Raw genomic sequence first — 20,026 nt, forward strand, 5'->3', positions numbered from 1 at the left:
ATGGACTGACTTTAAGGTGATCACTTAGGGTGCAGTTTTAGGGTGCAAAGATTTTGATTTTTTTTTACAAAAGGTGAAGGGAGGGTGGGGAAGCACATTTTAAAGAATAGCACCAGGCGTATTTGAGGCAGTTAAAGACTGACTAGCACAGCTGCATCAACCACTTAAAAATATATAATTGCAATAATAAAAAATAAGCACAATATGATTTTGATTAAGGACCGAGTAATTGTAACAGGATGAATAAAATAGTAATCATCTATTTATCATTTATGATCTCAGCCTTAAAAAAAGTTATAGCATTGGAATGGGGATGAGGGGTTCGTGCGAGATAAAATGCTCTCAGCATGTCCTATCTATATGCATTCTAACATGTTTATTAACTATACAGACTCGTCCTGTTGGTATTTATTTATGACTCTCAGCCATCCAAGTGTTTGCGAGCTGTAAAAACATTGTACTGTTTGACGGACTCGCCTTTTAAGCAAAGTTGCCACAAAAAAAATTATTTTCATTTGAAAACCATAGCTTCTGCTATAAGCTGTGCTGCAATTAGAAAGCTACACATTAGGACCATCAAAAGCACACTTAGAACTGCAAACAGAAAAAAATCACTATGTAAAAATATAAAGGTAGCTTGAGAGAAAAAATCTCTCATTTTTTTTTTTTTTTAAGAACCTGTCCAAAGTGATAACGTTAAAGTGTGAACAGTCAATCTCCCACAGCAAAGCACAAAAGGAAGAAAAGCCCGAGACAGGGGAGTGGGGTCCAATGGGGCCTCATTGGGCTATGAAAACAAATTCTAAACAATCAGCCATTTTTTTTTTAGTATATTTTCAAAATAGCGGGGTTAGATTGGCACCTAGAGCCTGTTGGGAATCAAAGTCAAGGACAGGAGGCAGCAGGAGAACAAGGCCTGATGCCACCAGAACAGCACTTTTTAATGTAAGGCAGTCATATCTGGCCACAACCAGGGTCAACAGAGAGAGAGAGAGGAGACCGTAGAGAAGTTAAAATGATTTAAAGGTTGAAGAACACACTTCAAGAGTTCATCTGATGATGTCAATCAAAAATAAACTTAAAATCTCAAATATACAGATGGCGTGTGAAGAGGAGGCTGCAGAGTTTCTGATGGGTCTCTAGTATAGCTTGAGTAACTGGGAGATGCAAGGGAGAAGTACTACAGTCCCAGTGAGTGAAGGGCTGCAACTACATTGTGACAGGATAGGAGAAATGTTTGCATCTTTACAATAGCTTGCATTTATATCCCAAGGCGCATCAGAGGACCACAATCAGACAAAAATTGACACTGAGCCAAAGGAGGAGACATTAGGACAGGTGGCCAGATGCTTGGTCAAAGAGGTGAGTTGGGGGGGGGGGGGGGGGGGGAAAGAGAGAGAGAGAGAGAGAGAGCGCGCTGGAGAGGCAAAGTGGTTTGGAGAGGGGCTTCCAGAGCTTAGGACCTAGACAGCCGAAGGCACAGCTACCAATGGTGGGGCAAAGGAAGTAGGGGATACACAAGAGTCCTGTTGTATCCGTGTGTTAATGGAGACACGGAATGCAGGAGTTGGTTTAACAGGTGTTTACTGAACAAAGTCTGGAGGTGAACTAAAAGATACAAGACACTATACAGGCTTATATACCCGAGTGGTCACTACCTGTATTACAGTACACAGGGGCCCTTAAAGGTACATACACTACAATTCCTCCCCTTTTAGATAATTAGTACATAACATTTTAAGTAATCATTACATTTTAAGTAATCATTAATTAACATGTTTACAAGAACAATAATCTACACATTTGCTGCAGTTAATCAATTATAAGTCAGTCTCTCTGGAGGCTTCCTGACTCGGTCCGGATAACGCCTCGGTGGTGTAGTAGTTTTCGGTGGTGTAGTAGGTTCTTTTGGCAAGGTCGATTCGGCTTGAACGCCAGTGTCGGGTTCATCTGGTTCCAGTATCACCGGATCGGAGGTAGATACTATGGGTATCTCTGCTTCATCATTAGGCGTATAGAGTTGTGGTGTAGGTTGTCCCTTTTCGGATGACTCTATGATCTGGTCAGCATGGCGCCTTATTATGCTTTCTCCAATGTCCACGGTATACATCAGCGGTCCTAGTCGTGTGCAAATAGTTCCAGGCTGCCATTTCTCGGTACGGTAGTCCCGGGCCAAAACTTGTCGGCCTATCTGGAAGGTTCTAGTTGGCCTTTTATTCATGCCTTGAAATTGCCGGTTCTCTACGTCCCTTCTGATGTTTGGCTTGATCAAATCCAGCCGGCATCTTAGTCTTCTATTGAAAAACATCATGGCGGGAGTTTGGTTTGTAACCACGTGTTGCATTCCTGTACGCAAACAAGAAGTTATCTACCTTATGTTGTAGATTTATGTCTTCATTACCCATGGCCTTTATGGCCTTCTTGAAGGTTTGGACAAACCTTTCAGCTAATCCATTGGTGGCGGGATGGTATGGGGCGGACGTGTAGTGCTTAACCCCATTGTTTTTTTGTTTTTTTAAGAACTTCCTGAATTCTTCGGACACAAATTGCGGTCCATTATCAGAACAGATCTGTTCAGGCAGCCCATTCCTGGCAAATATGGTCCTTAATACTGTGATGGTTTTTACCGTGGTGGTGGAGGACATCTTTATTACCTCCGGCCACTTGGAGTGTGCATCAACCACGATTAAGAACATTGAGTCCATAAATGGACCAGCAAAGTCGATATGTATCCTTTGCCATGGAGATGAGGGCCACTCCCATGGATGTAGAGGGGCTTGTGGTGGGGCGTTTTGGACCTTCTGGCATCCTAGACAGCTCTTGGTCATTTCTTCGATGTCTCCATCGATACCTGGCCACCACACAAACGCTCTGGCTAGGTTCTTCATTTTCACTCCACCCAGATGCCCCTCGTGAAGCTCCTTTAGCACTTTATCCTGGAGTTTGGGTGGAATCACCACTCTGGATCCACACATCAAGGTTCCTCGGCACACTGACAGCTGTTCTCTTCTTTGCGAGAATGCTGGCAACAGTGGTTCGCCATGTGCTGGCCATCCCTTCACCGTTAAATCGTAGACTCGAGAGAGAGAGAGAGAGTCGGGTCATTTCTCGTTTCCTTTTCAATGGTAGAATTTGTTACTGGTAGACATTCCACTATGGTTGAGTGGAACATCTCCACTGGGTCCACTGTAGGTGCCTCTTCTACCGTTGGCAACGGTAGGCGCGATAAACCGTCAGCATTCCCATGCTGTTTTGATCCTTTGTATTCTATGTCATATTGGTGTGCCCCTAGGAAAAGGGACCACCTCTGTAGCCTTTGCGTTGTCATAATGGGAACGCCCTTTTTAGGGTTGAATATGGAGACGAGGGGTTGATGGTCAGTCAACAAGGTAAATTTTTGTCCGTGTAGGTAATGGTTGAATTTCTTCACTCCCCATACCAGGCTGAGTGCTTCCCTGTCGATCTGGGCATAGTTACGCTCAGCTGAGTTCAATGAGCGTGACGCAAAAGCTATCGGCCGCTCCGAGCCATCAGGGAATCTATGCGATAATACCGCTCCTACGCCATAAGGGGATGCATCGCACGCCAGTCTGATTGGCAGTGATGGGTTGTAATGAGCCAACACTTCCTTGGACGTGATCAAGCCTTTGCATTTATGGAAGGCACGTTTACAGTCTTCGCTCCATTTCCAAATTACTCCCGTTTGTAGCAGTGCGTTAAGAGGGTGCAGAACAGTTGACAAGTTCGGTAAAAATTTATGATAGTAATTTATCAATCCCAGGAACGACCTTAATTGTGAGACATTTTCAGGTGCTGGGGCTTTTATGACCGCTTCAATTTTTTCAGGTGACTTATGCAACCCTTCTTCGTTAATTATATGGCCACAATATGATATTTGTTTCTGGAAAAATTCGCACTGGGGCGATTTGCTCGTAGGCCCCGTTCTCTCAGCCTAGTGAGCACCTGCTCCAAATTGGCAAGGTGCTCGTTGTCGTTTTCTCCTGTTACAAGGATGTCGTCTAGGTAGCACTGAGTCCCCGGAATCCCTTGCAGGACTTGCTCCATAGCTCTTTGCCAGATAGCTGGAGCTGATGCTACTCCGAAAACCAGTCAATTGTACTGGTACAGGCCTTTGTGTGTGTTTATCGTGAGATACCTTTTAGAGGCCTCCTCAACCTCCATCTGTAGATATGCCTGTGCCAAGTCAATTTTGGTGAAATGTTTCCCTCCGGATAGTGAGGCGAAAATATCTTCTATCCTCGGAAGAGGATACTGTACCATGTGAAGGACCGGGTTTACAGTCACCTTGAAGTCCCCACAGATGCGAATTTTTCTCTGTTCTTCAGATTTATCATTATTCAACGTTTTCTTCATGACCGGGACGATGGGTGTTGCCCACTCGCTCCAATCTACCTTGGATAACACGCCTGCCTTTTCCAAATTCTCCAGCTCTGCCTCGACTGCTGGACGAATTGCGTATGACACCGGCCATGCCTTAAAAAACTTGGGAATTGCCGCATCTTCCACTTTTATTGAGGCGGTGACGCCTTTCAAGGTTCCTAGTTCCTGTTGAAACATTTCTTTGGCGTTGGCCAAGATGTCTTTTAATCGTTCAGGTATGACGTCCTCATCATTTTTTTTCTTACTGGTCACCGTCAGTGCCTGAATGGAGTGCCAGTCTAAACGTATCTTCCTGATCCATTCACGTCCCAACAGCGGTGAACCACCATCTTGCAGAACGTATAAATACAACTTCTGATTTTCCTTGCCGTTGTATACAACAGGCACCCTTATTTTCCCTCTGGGGTATACTTTCTGCCCCGTATATGTCTTCAAGATAATGGATGTGTCTTTCAAAGGTATATGCGGAAATAGCCGCTCGTAATCCCGTCGACTCAGGACGGTCAGAGCTGATCCTGTATCTAGCTCCATTTTAACTGGGGACCCCACTATCGTGAGGGTAACCCAAATGGTCTGGTAATCTTCTTTGGCAATTACATTATGTAATTTGAGACAGCTTAGTCTCTTGTTTCCGGAGTCACTATCGCTCTTCTGGTCTTCGGAGCTACTGTCCGTCATCATTTGTACCTTTCTGTACTTTTCCTTATTGATTTTTTTTCCTGTCGGTGGATTTTTTGTTTCCAGATCGGCATACACGTGCAATGTGTCCCATCTTTTCGCACTGCCTGCATGCTTTGTCCTTGAACCAGCAGTCCCTCTGGTCATGGGTGGATCTGCCGCAGCGATAACATCTCTCGAAACCCCGTGTCATTTCATGGGTGCCGAAGTCCTGTGGCTTTTGCTGTATCTCTGCAGCTCCTCTTGCTGCTGCTTCGTATGATACAGCCACACTGAAAGCCTTGTCCAGTGTCAAATCTTTCTCAGAAAGTAGCCTTTTCTGTGTTCCTTCACTTAGGAGGCCGCAGACGAATTTGTCTCGTAGAGAATCTGCCAGTCCTGCCCCGAATTGGCAGTGCTTTGACAGCTTTCTTAATTCGGTGAGGTAATCAGCGTTACCTTCATTCTTGTGCTGATTCCTCCTGAAGAATTTGAATCGTTCCGCTATCAGCAGCGGTGTTGGGTTTAAGTGCTCCTGTAGGGTATCAACAATCTCCTTAAAATTCTTGTCCATCGGTTTGGCTGGAGTGATTAAGTTTCGGAACAGCCCGTATGTCCTTGCGCCCATCAGATTTAGAAGTAACGATGCCTTTTTATCATCCTCTACTTCATTCACCGTGCAATATACCTCCACTCTTTCCACGTGGTCCAATCCTCTATATCACTATCGAAAGCAGTAATATTGCCAGTCTTAGGCATCCTGAAAATCAAAAATGGCGCCTCCCGCGCTTTCCTTTCTTCCCTGCCAAGAAAAAATGGCGCCTCCCGCACTTTCCCGCCGCTGCCAACGCTGTTCTCCACGGTTTTTATTTACACAGATATTTTTAATAGTTGGAGACTCGTTCCCGCCGGACTCTCTGGGACTTTTCCCTCCCTCTGCGTGGTCCGAACGCCGACCTGCTTTGCAGCGCCGGCCGCCTCCCGAGTGCTCCACCCTCCGTCTCTGTTTGCCTCCGCCTTCCGACTCGCTGCTCGGCCCCGCTGCAGAGCCACCCGATCGAGCCCCAGCCCGCCGCCCAGGAAGGATTAGTGCAGTACCTGCCACCAGCCCGGCTAGCTGGTGAAACCACAGTTTTTTTTTTCTTCTTCGACCTTCGTCTGAGGAATCGATCTCCTTGAGGTGCTGCCGAATTGCAGGTAAGTCCGTTTCCAATTCGTCGCCACTGTTGTATCCGTGTGTTAATGGAGACACGGAATGCAGGAGTTGGTTTAACAGGTGTTTACTGAACAAAGTCTGGAGGTGAACTAAAAGATACAAGACACTATACAGGCTTATATACCCGAGTGGTCACTACCGGTATTACAGTACACAGGGGCTCTTAAAGGTACATACACTACAAGTCCAGAGTTGGAGGAACACAGAGTTCTCAGAGGGTTGTAGGGCTGAAAGTGGTTACAGAGATAGGGAGGAGCAAAGTTTTTAACATGAGGATATGAATTTTAAAATTGAGGCGATGATGGACCAGAAGCCAATGTAGGTCAGCGAGCACAGCAGGACTTGGTACAAGTTATGATATGGGCAGCAGAATTTTGGATGAACTCAAGTTTATGGAGGGTGGAAAATGGGAGACCAGCCAGAAGATCATTGGAATAGTCAAGTCTGGAGGTAAGAAAAGAATAAAGGTTTCAACAGCAGATGGGCTGAGGCAGCGGCGGAGACGGGCGATTACTGAAGTGGAAGTAGGTGGTCTTTGCGTTGGAGAAGAGATAGGGGTCGAAAGCTCAGCTCTGGGACAAATAGGACGCAGAGGATGCCAACGGTCTAGTTCCCCCTAAAATTGTGGCCAGGGAGGGGGATGGAATCGGTAGCGAGGGAATGCAGTTTGTGGCGAGGGCCGAAAACAATGGCTTCGGCCTTCCCAGTATTTAACTGGAGGAAATATTAGCTCATCCCGGATATGATGTTGGACAAGCAGTCTGACAACACAGAAGCAGTGGTGGTGAGGGAGAGCTGGATATCGGCAGCATGCATGTGGAACCTGACATTGTGTCTTTGGATGATGTTGCTGAGGGGCAGCAGGTAGAGGAGAAAGAGGAGGGGGCCAAGCATAGATCCTTGGTGGACTTCAGAGGTAATGGTGTGGGGGCAGGAAGAGAAGCCATTGTAGGATATTTTCTAGCTATGACAGGATAGGTAAGAATGGCTAGCAAGGGTTTTCCCATTACAAATGTTTACATAAAGAGGACATTAAAAAGCACTACTTAAAATCATGACATTGGAAGCAAGGTTGTGTGGCCAGGATGTGTGTGCCATATGAAATGTTTTTAATATAACACTGTAAATAATAAAGCAGTTCAACTTGATTTAAAGGTAAACTACACCACACTGTAGGGATGATTATTGCCCTTGTGACTATTAATGAACTGCACGAGTGAGAGTTGGAGCTTCAGGTCAGATTGCATCTTACAACTTCTGCAGGAGGCAACATTAGTCAGATGAACTGTAGATATACGTACCATGACAACAGAATCAGGCTCATATGGAACATTGTAGTTCTTTGCTATCTCAATTAAGTACCTCTCCACTAGGATTTTGGGTGGTGCTTCGACACTTAACTTGAGCATAAGCTGAAAAGGAATGCAACCAATAAGAGAAAACCATGCAAAAAGGATGAAAGCATAGAAATTCCAGAGTAACTACAGCAGGTTATAAATAAATAGTGCAGAACAAAACTAAATTACTGTACTAACTATCACTAGATTAGTGCAAGTCCATCAAACAATTAGACCTTTTGGGCCAGAATTTACAGTCAGCGGCAGGCGACACAAAGGCATTCGCTGCTGGCACCAAAGAAAGCTGCCCACAAAGATCTCGTGATCTCTCTGGCGAGAAGTTTGCCTTTTTCGACGCACAAGTGATTCAGTGTAATATAGTGTGACATCAACAAGCTGTCTAAACAGCCAATCACAATGCAGAATTCTCACAGGAAACCAGGAAGTGAAGTGAAGTGATTCAGCCTTTACAGAGAGCAAAACAAAGATTGGGGCTTTCACATGGGGAAAAGGCCAAGCTGAAATAAATATGAACAAACTTTAAAAAAATATTTTTAAAACAAATTTAAAGTTTTTTAAAAATTGTAATTTTTATCATAATGGAGAAATTTGATACCCCACAAAATTAAAATTAGTTTTTCAGGGCCATAACGTTTGTTTAGCAGTCAATATGCTGTTAAAACCCCAGTTACACCTAATCCAACAAAGCCTAACCTTTAATGGAGTATTTAACAGCGATATTATCACGGAAAAGCCCAAGTCTTTGTCAGTTTTATTGATTACTGGCTATGCGGGATGGGGGCCACAGCGCAGCCAGTGTCGGAGCAGTGAATGACTGACCGCAACTTTGTCAGTATTTCCGCGTTTAGATGCGTATGCGCTACCTTCTGAAGTTACGGTGTGTTTCAAAGGGGTAATAACAGCAAACCCTGTTTGCGTTATTACCCACTACAAATTCCGGGCCAATAAACATACACAAATTCACACTAAGCTACTTTTACCTGTACATCCTTTTTAAATGCAACCGCATTGTAAAGGAAGATACTGATGACTTTAGTAAAACTTGCTAAGTATTTAGACCAGGTAGCAGTAGTTTTCAACACATACGCAAATGGCAGAACCAGAAAATTACAGCGCTTCCCAGTTTCAAATCGGCCCTGTTGTGAGCAAGTTCCAGAGTAATTCAAAACAAAAATGTTCATTTTTGGTAAATGAAGACAACTGAATTTAAATCTTCAGAATTAAAAATATGATCATGATTTGACTAACAGTATTTGGAATTTTATTCATTTAATTTTGCCAGGAAATATTTAGTATTTTAATCAATTATTAAGAGGATCATGGGTTTCTATAGAAGGGCGAGTTTGATGGGACAAATAGTCTCCATCATCTATTCTTATCTTTGCAGTAAATTCCAATATCCGTAACTTTAGGGGGCCATCATTCCAGTGTTTCATGGAACAAGATATTTTTCCCAGTCATAATTAACTTTGAGCAGGTACAGCTTTGCAGACTTCCTTTCAGTATGTATTCACATTTGCCAGAAGATGTATTTTGCAATAAAGAGGTAGACCACTGTCCTCTGGGTAAAGTGTTTCTTTAAATTAGACTGCATTTACCCTCTCATTCACAGTCCCTATCTGGTTTGTCCTGCAAAGTTTTCCATACTCCTTGCTGTATTTGGCACACAGCTGATCTGAAACCTACAAAGAAAGAAAACAGAAGTTATAAAATATTGCTATATATATTTAAGCGAGGTCTCAGAAACCTTGAAAGGGAAAAGAAGGAAAATGTTATCTCCTGGAGAACTCAGATTAATAAGGAAATGGCAGATCTGGCAGGATCATTTAGTAACAGGTTGTTTTCATTCTGAACCATTCATAGTTTAGTAAAATATAAAGTGATTTTACACCATAGCTTTGAAGAAAATTTTAAATATTTCACATTGTGGAAATCTAGGTCAGTGCACCAGTGATGATAAATGAAAAAGTGCGAAGTATGATACTCAAACACCACAGACGTAAGTTATGAAGATCCTTTTCCCGTAAATAGAGTCATAGAGTTATACAGCACAGAAAGAGGCCCTTTGGCCCATCGTGTCCGCGCCGGCCATCAAGCCCTGTCTATTCTAATCCCATTTTCCAGCACTTGGTCCGCAGCCTTGTATGCTATGGCGTTTCAAGTGCTCATCTAAATGCTTCTTGAATGTTGTGAGGGTTCCTGCCTCTACCACCCTTTCAGGCAGTGAGTTCCAGATTCCAACCACCCTTTGGGTGAAAAAGTTTTTCCTCAAATTGCCTCTAAACCTCCTGCCCCTTACCTTGAAACTATGCCCCCTGGTTATTGACCCCTCTACTAAGGGGAAAAGTTCATTTCTATCTACCCTATCTATGCCCCTCATAATTTTGTACACCTCAATCAGGTCCCCCCTCAGCCTTCCCTGCTCTAAGGAAAACAACCCCAGCCTGTCCAGTCTCTCTTCATAGCTGAAACACTGCAGCCCAGGTAACATCCTGGTGAATCTCCTCTGCACCCTCTCCAATGCAATCACATCCTTCCTATAGTGTGGCGACCAGAATTGCACACAGTATTCCAACTGTGGCCTAACTAGCATTTTGTACAGCTCCATCATAACCTCCCTGCTCTTATATTCTATGCCTTGGCTAATGAAGGCAAGTATCCCATATGCCTTCTTAACCACCTTATCTACCTGTCCTGCTGCCTTCAGGGAACTATGTACATGCACTCTAAGGTCCCTCTGATCCTCTGTCCTTCCTAGGATCCTACCATTCATTGTGAATTCCCTTGCCTGGTTAGTCCTCCCAAAATGCATCACCTCACACTTTTCAGGGTTAAAAGATAGTAGCACAGCCACTAGTGCAATTTTCTTTTATTCTATGGCCACGGTAAAGTTTAAAAAGCCTAAACCAGGCTACTTTTAAATAATATGTGAACTTATTTGTTTCCATTTCCCAACATCCATTTGCCTCCATGGCTGGGCAATCCTGCCCAAAACAATCACGTTGTACACTGCTGTTGCTTCTTGTTTATTCCACCATGGGCAAAGTTTGAACAATGGGGAAAAGGATCATCCAAACCTTTTCTTCCCTCCCATGAATAACCTTGCCATGGCTGGAAAGATCATCTACAGCAGTGGAAATGTCAATGGTGACTGAATTTTGACTTTTTTCTGCAGTTATGCTGCCGGTTTGTTGAAGGCAATTTCTATACCACCCAGGCCATACAGCTAATATTGCAGAACTATTCCCTGAAGCAACTCTGAAATATAAATCCATTATTATAGTCTTCCAGTTGGAGTAAACCATTCGTGCTGGGCCTACAGACCCAACCCATCTAAACAGAGCAAGTTACTGAAGTGAATTATTTTCATAGGAATGATTTATAGCAGCAATGGAAAGTGAAAACGGTCCCTCTTCTCCAACTGGAGAGTAGATTTCTTTTTAAATCCTATAGCATCAATTCTGAGATAGGTTAATGCAATGTCACCAATTCCATTTCATTTGCTGATATTTATGTTGTCATTGTGATTTTTTGGGGTTAAATACAAATTTGAAAGCAAAGAATCACAGATATACAATCTGAAGATGTGGGAAATTGTTCTTCAATTATTTTGGATATATAGATTTGTACCAGGTCTGCATTCTCATAAACCATAAATAGAACAACACAAGCAACACAATGTGGTCAACACAAGCAAGAAAGGTGGCCTGATTAACCTCCAGATCCTGCGAGGCCATCAATTCCTGAACCACTATGACAACCAAATAGCTTCCTGGAAATTCTTTCAGCTTCCCTTAAACAGACAAGCATCCCTTGGCAACTGGTTAGTGCACAAACTGCATTATCAAATTCACAAGTCATGCAAACCTGTGTGAAAGTGATACTTATACACTCCGTTTTACAGAAATTAAAATGTACAACGACGGCAGCAATGTTTTAGATCCAGTAAAACAAAACAAAAAGGTCGCTTACAAAAGTTGGAAGATTATTAAAAACAATGAAATTCCATTGTTAAAGTCCCACAACACAGCACTGCACCACACACGACGTTTAGTTGCAGGGTTAAATCACACTACTTTTTACAATCAATTCAAGATGCCTTTGGCTACTCCTCTCTGCTACACAATCTACCCTTCCCAGACTATTCACTCATTTTCTTTTGGCACACAAGATGAAATCATGGAGCATGAGGAAACTAATTTTGCATCAATAAAAACGATACAGGGTTTGAAACCAATACAGATAAACAGATCAATACAAGTAGAAACCCCAATGTAATATTGTGTAAAGAGATTTAGCTTATTCTCCAAGCCCTACCCCCACAATATCTAGAATCATAATTGATATCTTAAGTGAATAATGATCATTTTTGCCAATATTTTAGAAACATCACACTCTACTTTCAGTAGGAAAGTTTATGCACGGCAACAAAAACCTGCAGCACTCATATTACATAGGTTACAATAATGACTAAATGTAGTTATTAATATCTTCAATTTAAAATAGTTTGAGACAACCTAAGCCATCTAAAAATGTAATTTAAAAAAGTGTTCTTGTTAACCCATCTCCCTCCGCCAAAACGAAAGTATTTGCTCACTACATTATACAGTGATGTTGTGATCCTCGTAAGGTGCCTCGCTCACCAAGAGCATGGGTCAGAGAATCAGCACAAGGGTTCTAGCCCTAGCTCTGACCCATACTCCCACTGAGCAAGGCTTCCCATTGGGAGCACAGGATTACTGAATCTACCCTTCTAACCCTTTCACTTGCACCTCTGAAATCAAACTACATTCTTAAGGTGTGTCATCAAGTATCAAAATTCAGCATGGACTAGAATCAGGGAAGGCTTCTCTAGGTTTCGTTAGGATGGAAAGTACAAAGCTTACTGCTTTCCACATAAACTCAAAGGTGAGGAATACATAAGGTGCAAACTTTTCGCAATTCTAACAAGAGTAATTGGGCTGTGGTGGCTAACACAAGTCAATCTAAACAAGCTAACATCAAGCATTATAGATTTTATGATTTAAAAAGTAAAACCAGATAATGCATGCAATACCTGATACTATACATAAACTATCAAGACCGACAAATCTGGTTATAAATATTTTCTCATGTTCTGCTTATAATCACTAACTGAGAACCTAGCACCAGCATTTCACTTCAAACTCAGGCATGCAGAATACATGCAACAACAGCAGCAGGATATTGTAGCTACACCATCTCCATTCACTGCTACTTACTATTTTCAACTCTGTTACTTCAGATTGTAACCTTGGGGCAGCCCAGATTAGTGTTGAGACTGCCTCTGCCAGACCTGGGTCCAGTTCCCTGAGTGAAAAGGGGCAGACGGAGACCATAAATCATCTAGAATCCACTTTAAAAAAATACTTACAACTCTGAGTTCAGCTACTTCAGTCTGTAGTCGTGGGGCAGCCCAAATCAGAGTGGATATAGACTCACTGAGGCCTGTGTCAAGTTCCCTAAACGTACATGGAAGAAAAAAGTAGATTACAAATAAAAGCAAATGTGCTGCAGAGTTTGCAACAGAGCCTTCAAGTTAGCTAGCTTGTGCGGTGCTTTTTTTTTTTTTTTTTATAAAGACAGTCAGTTGCCCACCACCACAAACTACTGAGAAATCTACACTACCTGTAGTGTTTCTGATTGTCCAATACAAAGTGCACACTCTCTTCCTGTAGGGATACACCCCACTTACCCAAGTCCAGAGAGCGGAGGTGAAGATTGGCAAACGGAATGCTTAGGGCCTACTTGCAAGTGTACATGGGTACAGGAGTTATACCGGTTAACTCAGCTTACCAGAATTGCTTGCCCAGCTAGGACCATGCTATTCACTGGAGCATTGGCTTGTAAGATTACCATGAGTCAAGTGGAAAGAACTGGCAGTTCTACCCGTTCAGGTGCCAATCCTGAGCCAGACTGGCTGGTCAATTGTTAATAATGCCCTGGAATAGTACTGACCTATCTGGTTAAGAGATCAGGTTACTGAATTTACTATAGAGCCAACCCAGTTTACCTTCCCTACCCCCACTTCCCCTCAATTTCACCCCTCCCCGCTCCCCCCCACCCCGTGCTCTCATCTAAAGCAGAATAGCCAACAGCTGGTTGTTAGACAAGTGACCAGCACAGAGGAGAGCCTGTTCTAGGTTATAAACAGAAGCAGATTTTACTTTTGACAGAAAACAGAACTCCAACAATAGTGTCCTGTCCAGGCAAAAAGGGACAGTGGTAAATATGAATATGTAACTAAATGCAATACAATTTACTAACTTAACATTATGGACAATTTCTGTTAACCAATTCTTTCAAATGTGATAACCCAGCATTCAGAAACATTGGGATAATATTTAGGCGCTTCACGGCGTACGGTGATAGTGTTAAATACTATATCATAATAATTCCATTTATAACCCCTTTTTTGAATTACATTGGCCCGTATTTCCGATGCCTACAGGTGTGTATGGGCTGTGTACACCCCCGTAGGGACATTGGAAATGCTGGTTTCAGGCATGTGAAGCGCATGCGCTGAAAACTGGCATTTCCGATCTGTCAAGAATGATCTTGATGCATCGGATGCCTGCCCTGGAGAAGGGCCGGGGGGGAAAAGAGTTCTGCTTTCAGCAGAACCTCCGCCCGCAGAAAAACCTTAGAAATCTTACGCCTGGTAAAAGCAAACGTAAGGCCTGCTTTTACCAGCTTAAGAGTTTTAAAAAAGTTTTTTTTTTTTTTTTTTAATTTCCACTCATTTATAAATTAAAAATACTTTTAAAAAAGGTAAGTTTATTTTTAGCCCTGTAAAAAATGAATAATTTTTTCAAAAAATTAAATTGTTTAAAATATTTAATTTAAAATAAGTTAAAATTACATTAAAAACGTGATGGTTTTTAAAAAAAAATTATTTAATGTTTTAGTGTCTTTTTTCAGTGATCCCCATTCATACTTTTGATCCTTTCTTTCATTGGCTCGCCTGACCCACGTAATCCCAGGAACGCTTGCAAACCGCCTGCGCCCCTGGGATACATGGGCCCTGCGCATTTTGTCGTGGAGAGGCCCAGGAGCGGTAGAGTCCGGACCTCGGGAGCCCTCAGGGTAAGGGTGTAGATTTTTTCCCAATAGGAGGCCTCCGCACGCAGGAAGCCTCCGATCGGAAATTATGGGCCACTGTTTAAAGGAGTTTTTTGTAGTTTCATCAGGGATTCTTTTGCACAGAAAATGGTGAATGGTCTGTCATAAGACAGGAGCACAGTAACTATTGTTTTTATTGTGGGTTACGGAGAGGCAGTTAACAGTATGTAACAGTTGTACAGTGTTGGCAGAAGATGCAAAGGTTAGCAGCAATATTGCAGCACTGGCATTGGGTTTTTTCTCCTACCTTGTTCTTCTCCAACAAAATAGCTGTTACAAATTTAAAGTTAGCATCATGTGACCTTTCATCTAAGTGAAAACACCAATTTACCCAATAAAAAGTTCTCTACACCAGCTGGTCAGAGGCTAGGTATTCTGCGGCGAGTGTCTCACCTCCTGACTCCATAAAGCCGTTCCACCATCTACAAGGCACAAGTAAGGAGTGTGATGGAATACGCTCCACTTGGCTCCACTTGCCTGGATGAGTGCAGCTGCAACAACACTCAAGAAGCTCGACACCATCCAAGACAAAGCAGCTCGTTTGATTGGCACCCCATCCACCACCCTAAACATTCACTCCCTCCACCACTGGCGTACCGTGGCTGCAGTGTGTACCCTTTATAAGATGCACTGCAGCAACTCGCCAAGGCTTCTTCGACAGCACCTCCCAAACCCGCGACCTCTTCCACCTAGAAGGACAAGGGCAGCAGGCGCATGGGAACAGCACCACCTCCAAGTTCCCCTCCAAGTCACACGCCATCCTGACTTAGAAGTATATCGCCGATCCTTCATCGTCGCTGGGTCAAAATCCAGGAACTCCCTACCTAACAGCACTGTGGAAGTACCATCACCACACGGGCTGCAGCGGTTCAAGGCGGCGGCTCACCACCACCTTCTCCAGGGCAACTAGGGATGGGCAATAAATGCTGGCCTTACCAGCGACGCCAAGATCCCATGAATGAATAAAAACATTTTTTTTTAAACAAGATTTCTTATTTATAGAAATATACACTAATATTTTGCTGGCTAGCCATATATAACATTTATAAAACCAGTGAAAAAATAACATGCTCAACCAAAATTCTGCAAGTCTTGTACAATAACATAACTTTGTATCGTATTTACATACTTCATTGATTGGATCATGCCAAAGCGTGCAAGCAACAAATCACAGTACAGCTCCAGAATCTCCATAGCTTCCACCAAGTAGTCCTCTCGAATGATATGCTCAACACGGATTCGAGCCCGCTCATCCTTCCCAGATGATAGATAATCTGCAATTTCCTTCCTGGCTTTCTGCGCTAACTCAGCTGCAAGAGTAATCAAACAATAACAAACAGTGCAGTATTTTTCAGAGAGAAAAATTGCAATCTTTTGTATTAATTTAACCAAGAGATTCTGCTAAATTATCATTTTGGTAACAGGTAACTGAGCCTCTCAATACAGTACCAAAGAGCTGGACCACTAAACAGCAGCAACAATAAGGCCTTGGTGGTCCAGCTCCATTAATTATAGGAAATGTTTTATGAACTGAGGTATTAATATCACAAAGATAATGACCATTAACAATATCAAGCAGAAAACCTTTAATAAAGTCATTAAAGAAAAAACACCTACTTTTCTTTTTCTCCAGTAGCTTAAGCCTATTGATGACAAGTCGTAGGTTGACTCGCAACCGTTCAGGTCTAAATCCTGATCGCAGCATGACTGGATCTTTAAAATTGAATCAACCTAGCAGAGAGATTAAAAAGTAAACTCTAAGCAACCAACTAAGGAAAAAAAAAGTTTCATCTAGGTTTTCATATTCATCCCACTTGAAAATGACAGCCAGTTATACCTGTGATAACAGCAATTATACAAAATGTGAAGTAGTCACATCCCCTCTCCTTGCTAGTCCAACTTGTCAAATACTATGCTGCCTGTATCCTGGTCCTTGTTTATACACGTTTCCATAGTCGTATCCAACGCTATCTCTGCAAACTCGTTCAGCCCTATACCCCGTGCTGAATGTCGCTGTCCTCTGATGCCAGCCTTTTGTGCTCTCTGGAATCCCTCCCTAAATCGCTCCATCTTTAACAAACTTCTCAAAACCCATTGCTTCAACAAAGCATGCAATTCCTGCTCCTAGTTTCTCCATTCTTGGGTTGGCATCCATGCTCCTTATGCCCATTTGTAAAACACCTTGAAATGTGTTTTTCTGCTAAAGGCACTATATTATATTACATAGAAATTACAATATGAAAATAGGCCATTCAGTCCAACCCGTCTGTGTTGCCGTTCATACTCCACATGAGCAGCAGTCCTAATCTCGTGTGCCTTCCTTTTCCCAAATCCTTTTATCCCCCTTTCTTTCAATCACCTCTACTTCAATCACCAACCCTGGTAGTGCATTCAACAATCTCATAACTCTGTAAAAAAAAGGTTTTTCCTGCTGATGGCCCACAGTGCCTCATGAATGCCCAGTATGGATAGCTAGATCTGTTCACAGTCTGTCCCACTTAGTACTGTGGTAGTACCACACATGGTGATGATAGGTGCCCACAGTATATTTTCAAATATTTATCTAATTTTTCCTTAAACGATGGTGGTCCCTGCCTCACCATTCCCAGCATTCCTCTTGTAGAGAGATTTCTTCTAAACTCTCTCCTCAGTGACAATTTTAAGTAGATGATCTCAGATTACTGACTCACCAATTAGAAGAAATAGTTTTTCCCTATTCACTATCAAAACTCTACAAAAATCACCTCTTAGCCTTCTGTTTCAGTGGTAATAGTCCCAGTATCTTAAGTCTCTCATCATAAATGTAGCTTCGCATCACTAGTATCAGCCTGGTGAATATATATATATGATCTTCTTTCTTAAAAGCAGGGGGGTTTATCTGTCCCTAGCCCTGACCACTGCATAATTATAATTTGAACTTAGGCAAATTGGTGATGCTTAGTGAGGAAATGATCTCACTGTCCAGCTAAATAGATAGCAAGTTGCTTAACACTTAAAGTAGAAGGAAGGTATAGATATCTTTACAGCCAAAAGTGTAGTCACTGTTGTAGTGTAGGAAACAGACAGCCAATTTGAACACAAGGCAATTGAGGCCAATTCATTAAATATATTCAAGAAGGAGTTAGATATATTTCTTAAGGCTAAAGGGATCAAGGGATATGAGGAGAAAGCAGGGACAGGGTACTGAATTTGGATGATCAGCCATGATCTCACTGAATGGAGCGGAACAGGCTCAGGGGCCCGAATGGCCTCTCCTGCTCCTATCTTCTATGTTTCTATGTAATTCAGCATGGTCCCACAAACAGGAATGAAATAAATGACCTGTTTTAGGTGCTGGCTAGGATACCGGGAGAACTCCCTTGTTCTTCTCCAAATAGCACCAGGGGATCTTTTATCTCCACCCAAGAGGGCAGACGGGGCCTCGGTTTAACATCTCACCCAAAAGATAGCGCGTTGAAGTGCCAGCCTAGATTATGTGCTTAAATCTCTGGAGTGGGGCTTGAACTCCACAAACCTGCTGACGAGAGTGCTGCCACTGAGCCAAGGCTGACACCTTACAGGATCCTCACCACTGTTAGAAATCGACACCAAACAAAGTAGCTTTAAATATGCGAATGTGAAGTAAACATCAACTTAAAAATCCGTTTTACCTACAACCCTTTTACTTTTGACCAAAAGAATGTAAAAGTTTCTCAAGCTCGATTGGGACCATCACCAAAACCAGGCTCACACAGTTAAAGTGCTTATTTTGACAAGTTTATCACTTATCCTGGGGATGAAATTGAGCTAAACTGGGTGTAACCCTAAAACTTTTATTTACAAGGCACGGGCTTCCTTGAGTTGTTATTTTTAGGCCCTAAAAAAGCCATTGAAGTGTCGGGAACACGGAAGTGAGTTCAAAAACATAAACAAGCCGCGTTCGCTGTGATCTCGGAGGCCGCGCTGCCCGGGACTCGGCGCCACTGTGGCCCGCTCAGAGATGCGCCATGAACTGTCCATTGAAGCGCCACTCACCTGTCCGTCCCCGGGCTTCAGCGCGGCCCAAACTCCCAATGACGTCACCGGTCACCTGCCCTGCATGACCACACCGGCAGTGACGTCGGTCACCGGCGAATACGCAGTTTCCGGCCGAAAATTAGAGGCGCGCAGTTGCTAGGAAACCGACAGTTGCTGCTGCAGTGTGAGAGCCAACTGGTGAAAATATATTTTATAAAAAGTCCATGAACATAGCAAAAAACTGCTTGAAAATAGAATTTAATGGGCTTTAGTGGGAAAACGCACTTCAATGGTAGTCACTTTAGTATTAGTGCTGGTGTCACCCACTAGGCCAAACACCTCCATCCCCCACCAGGACGGCCTGAGAGCGCTCTGCTTCTACCTTGATCAGAAGCCCAACCAGTCCCCATCCACCACCACCACCCTCTTCCACCTGGCTGAACTTGTTCTCACATTGAACAACTTCGCCTTTGACTCCACTCACTTCCTCCAAATTAAAGGTGTTGCTATGGGAGCCCTCATGAGTCCTAGCTATGCCTGCCTTTTAATGGGATACGAGGAACATTCTTTGTTCCAGTCCTACTCAGGTTCCCTTCCCTCACCTGTTTTCCCAATACATTGATGACTCTGGCTGTAGTGCATGTGCCTTTAAGGGGAGAACTACTTTTTACAGCTCCTGTATACTGTAGTACCGGCAGTGACCACACCTGTATATAACCCTGAGTAGGGAGCTGTACTGTTTAGTTTTAGAGCAACCCTCATCCAGTAAACACCTGTTGATTGTTCCTCTGCAGTCTCTGTCGATTATTTGAAGGACACTCTACCTAAAGATTCACGGATTCAACATTGGCGACGAGGTGATTCGAACCTACCTGCAACTCTGCAGAAGAAGGCCGATTCCATCAGTGCGGGCGTCGACCATCCTGAGAGGACTTGAGCAGGCAGAGGAGGCTGTGGAGAGCTGGGCTTGGTTCTTCAGCTGTGACGATCCAGCGCAGCGGGCTGGCAGCAGGTACGGCGCAGACCCTCCCCGGACAGCGGCGGCGGGAGCCGACCGACGGCACAGAAAAAGGCCGAGCAGCGTCGACGGGTAAGAGAGAGGGTAAAGCGCACAGGGCGCAGCCGGGGTTGAAGACCGAGCAGCGTCAACGAGAGAGGGTGAAGCGCGCAGGGCGCAGCCGGGGTTCAAGACCAAGCGGCGTCAACGAGAGAAGCGCGCAGGAAAACGCGCAGAGCGCGGCCGGTGTTCAAGGGCTGA

At 43.5% G+C, this 20,026-nt stretch overlaps 1 protein-coding gene across 2 annotated transcripts in view; it reads right to left on the reverse strand.

Moving 5' to 3' along the window:
* Positions 1–18,917, reverse strand: part of ist1 (IST1 factor associated with ESCRT-III) — a 32,826-nt gene extending 13,909 nt beyond the window's left edge. The window contains exons 1-6 of one of the 2 annotated variants that reach the window (XM_085991705.1): positions 18,787–18,917; positions 16,390–16,503; positions 15,902–16,082; positions 12,873–12,960; positions 9,231–9,314; positions 7,576–7,686 (exon numbers count right to left, since the gene is read on the reverse strand). In XM_085991705.1, the coding sequence (XP_085847831.1) occupies positions 7,576–7,686; positions 9,231–9,314; positions 12,873–12,960; positions 15,902–16,082; positions 16,390–16,477 (552 nt within the window). In that variant the 5' untranslated portion in view covers positions 16,478–16,503; positions 18,787–18,917. Of the gene's footprint in view, positions 1–7,575; positions 7,687–9,230; positions 9,315–12,872; positions 12,961–13,024; positions 13,113–15,901; positions 16,083–16,389; positions 16,504–18,786 lie in introns of both variants that reach the window. The other variant, XM_085991704.1, reaches the window with a different exon arrangement.
* Positions 18,918–20,026: the final 1,109 nt, after the last annotated feature.

The sequence above is a fragment of the Somniosus microcephalus genome, chromosome 6, assembly GCF_052327205.1.
Source record: "Somniosus microcephalus isolate GS21.2 chromosome 6, FLI_Smic_1.0, whole genome shotgun sequence".
Lineage (NCBI taxonomy): Eukaryota > Metazoa > Chordata > Chondrichthyes > Squaliformes > Somniosidae > Somniosus > Somniosus microcephalus.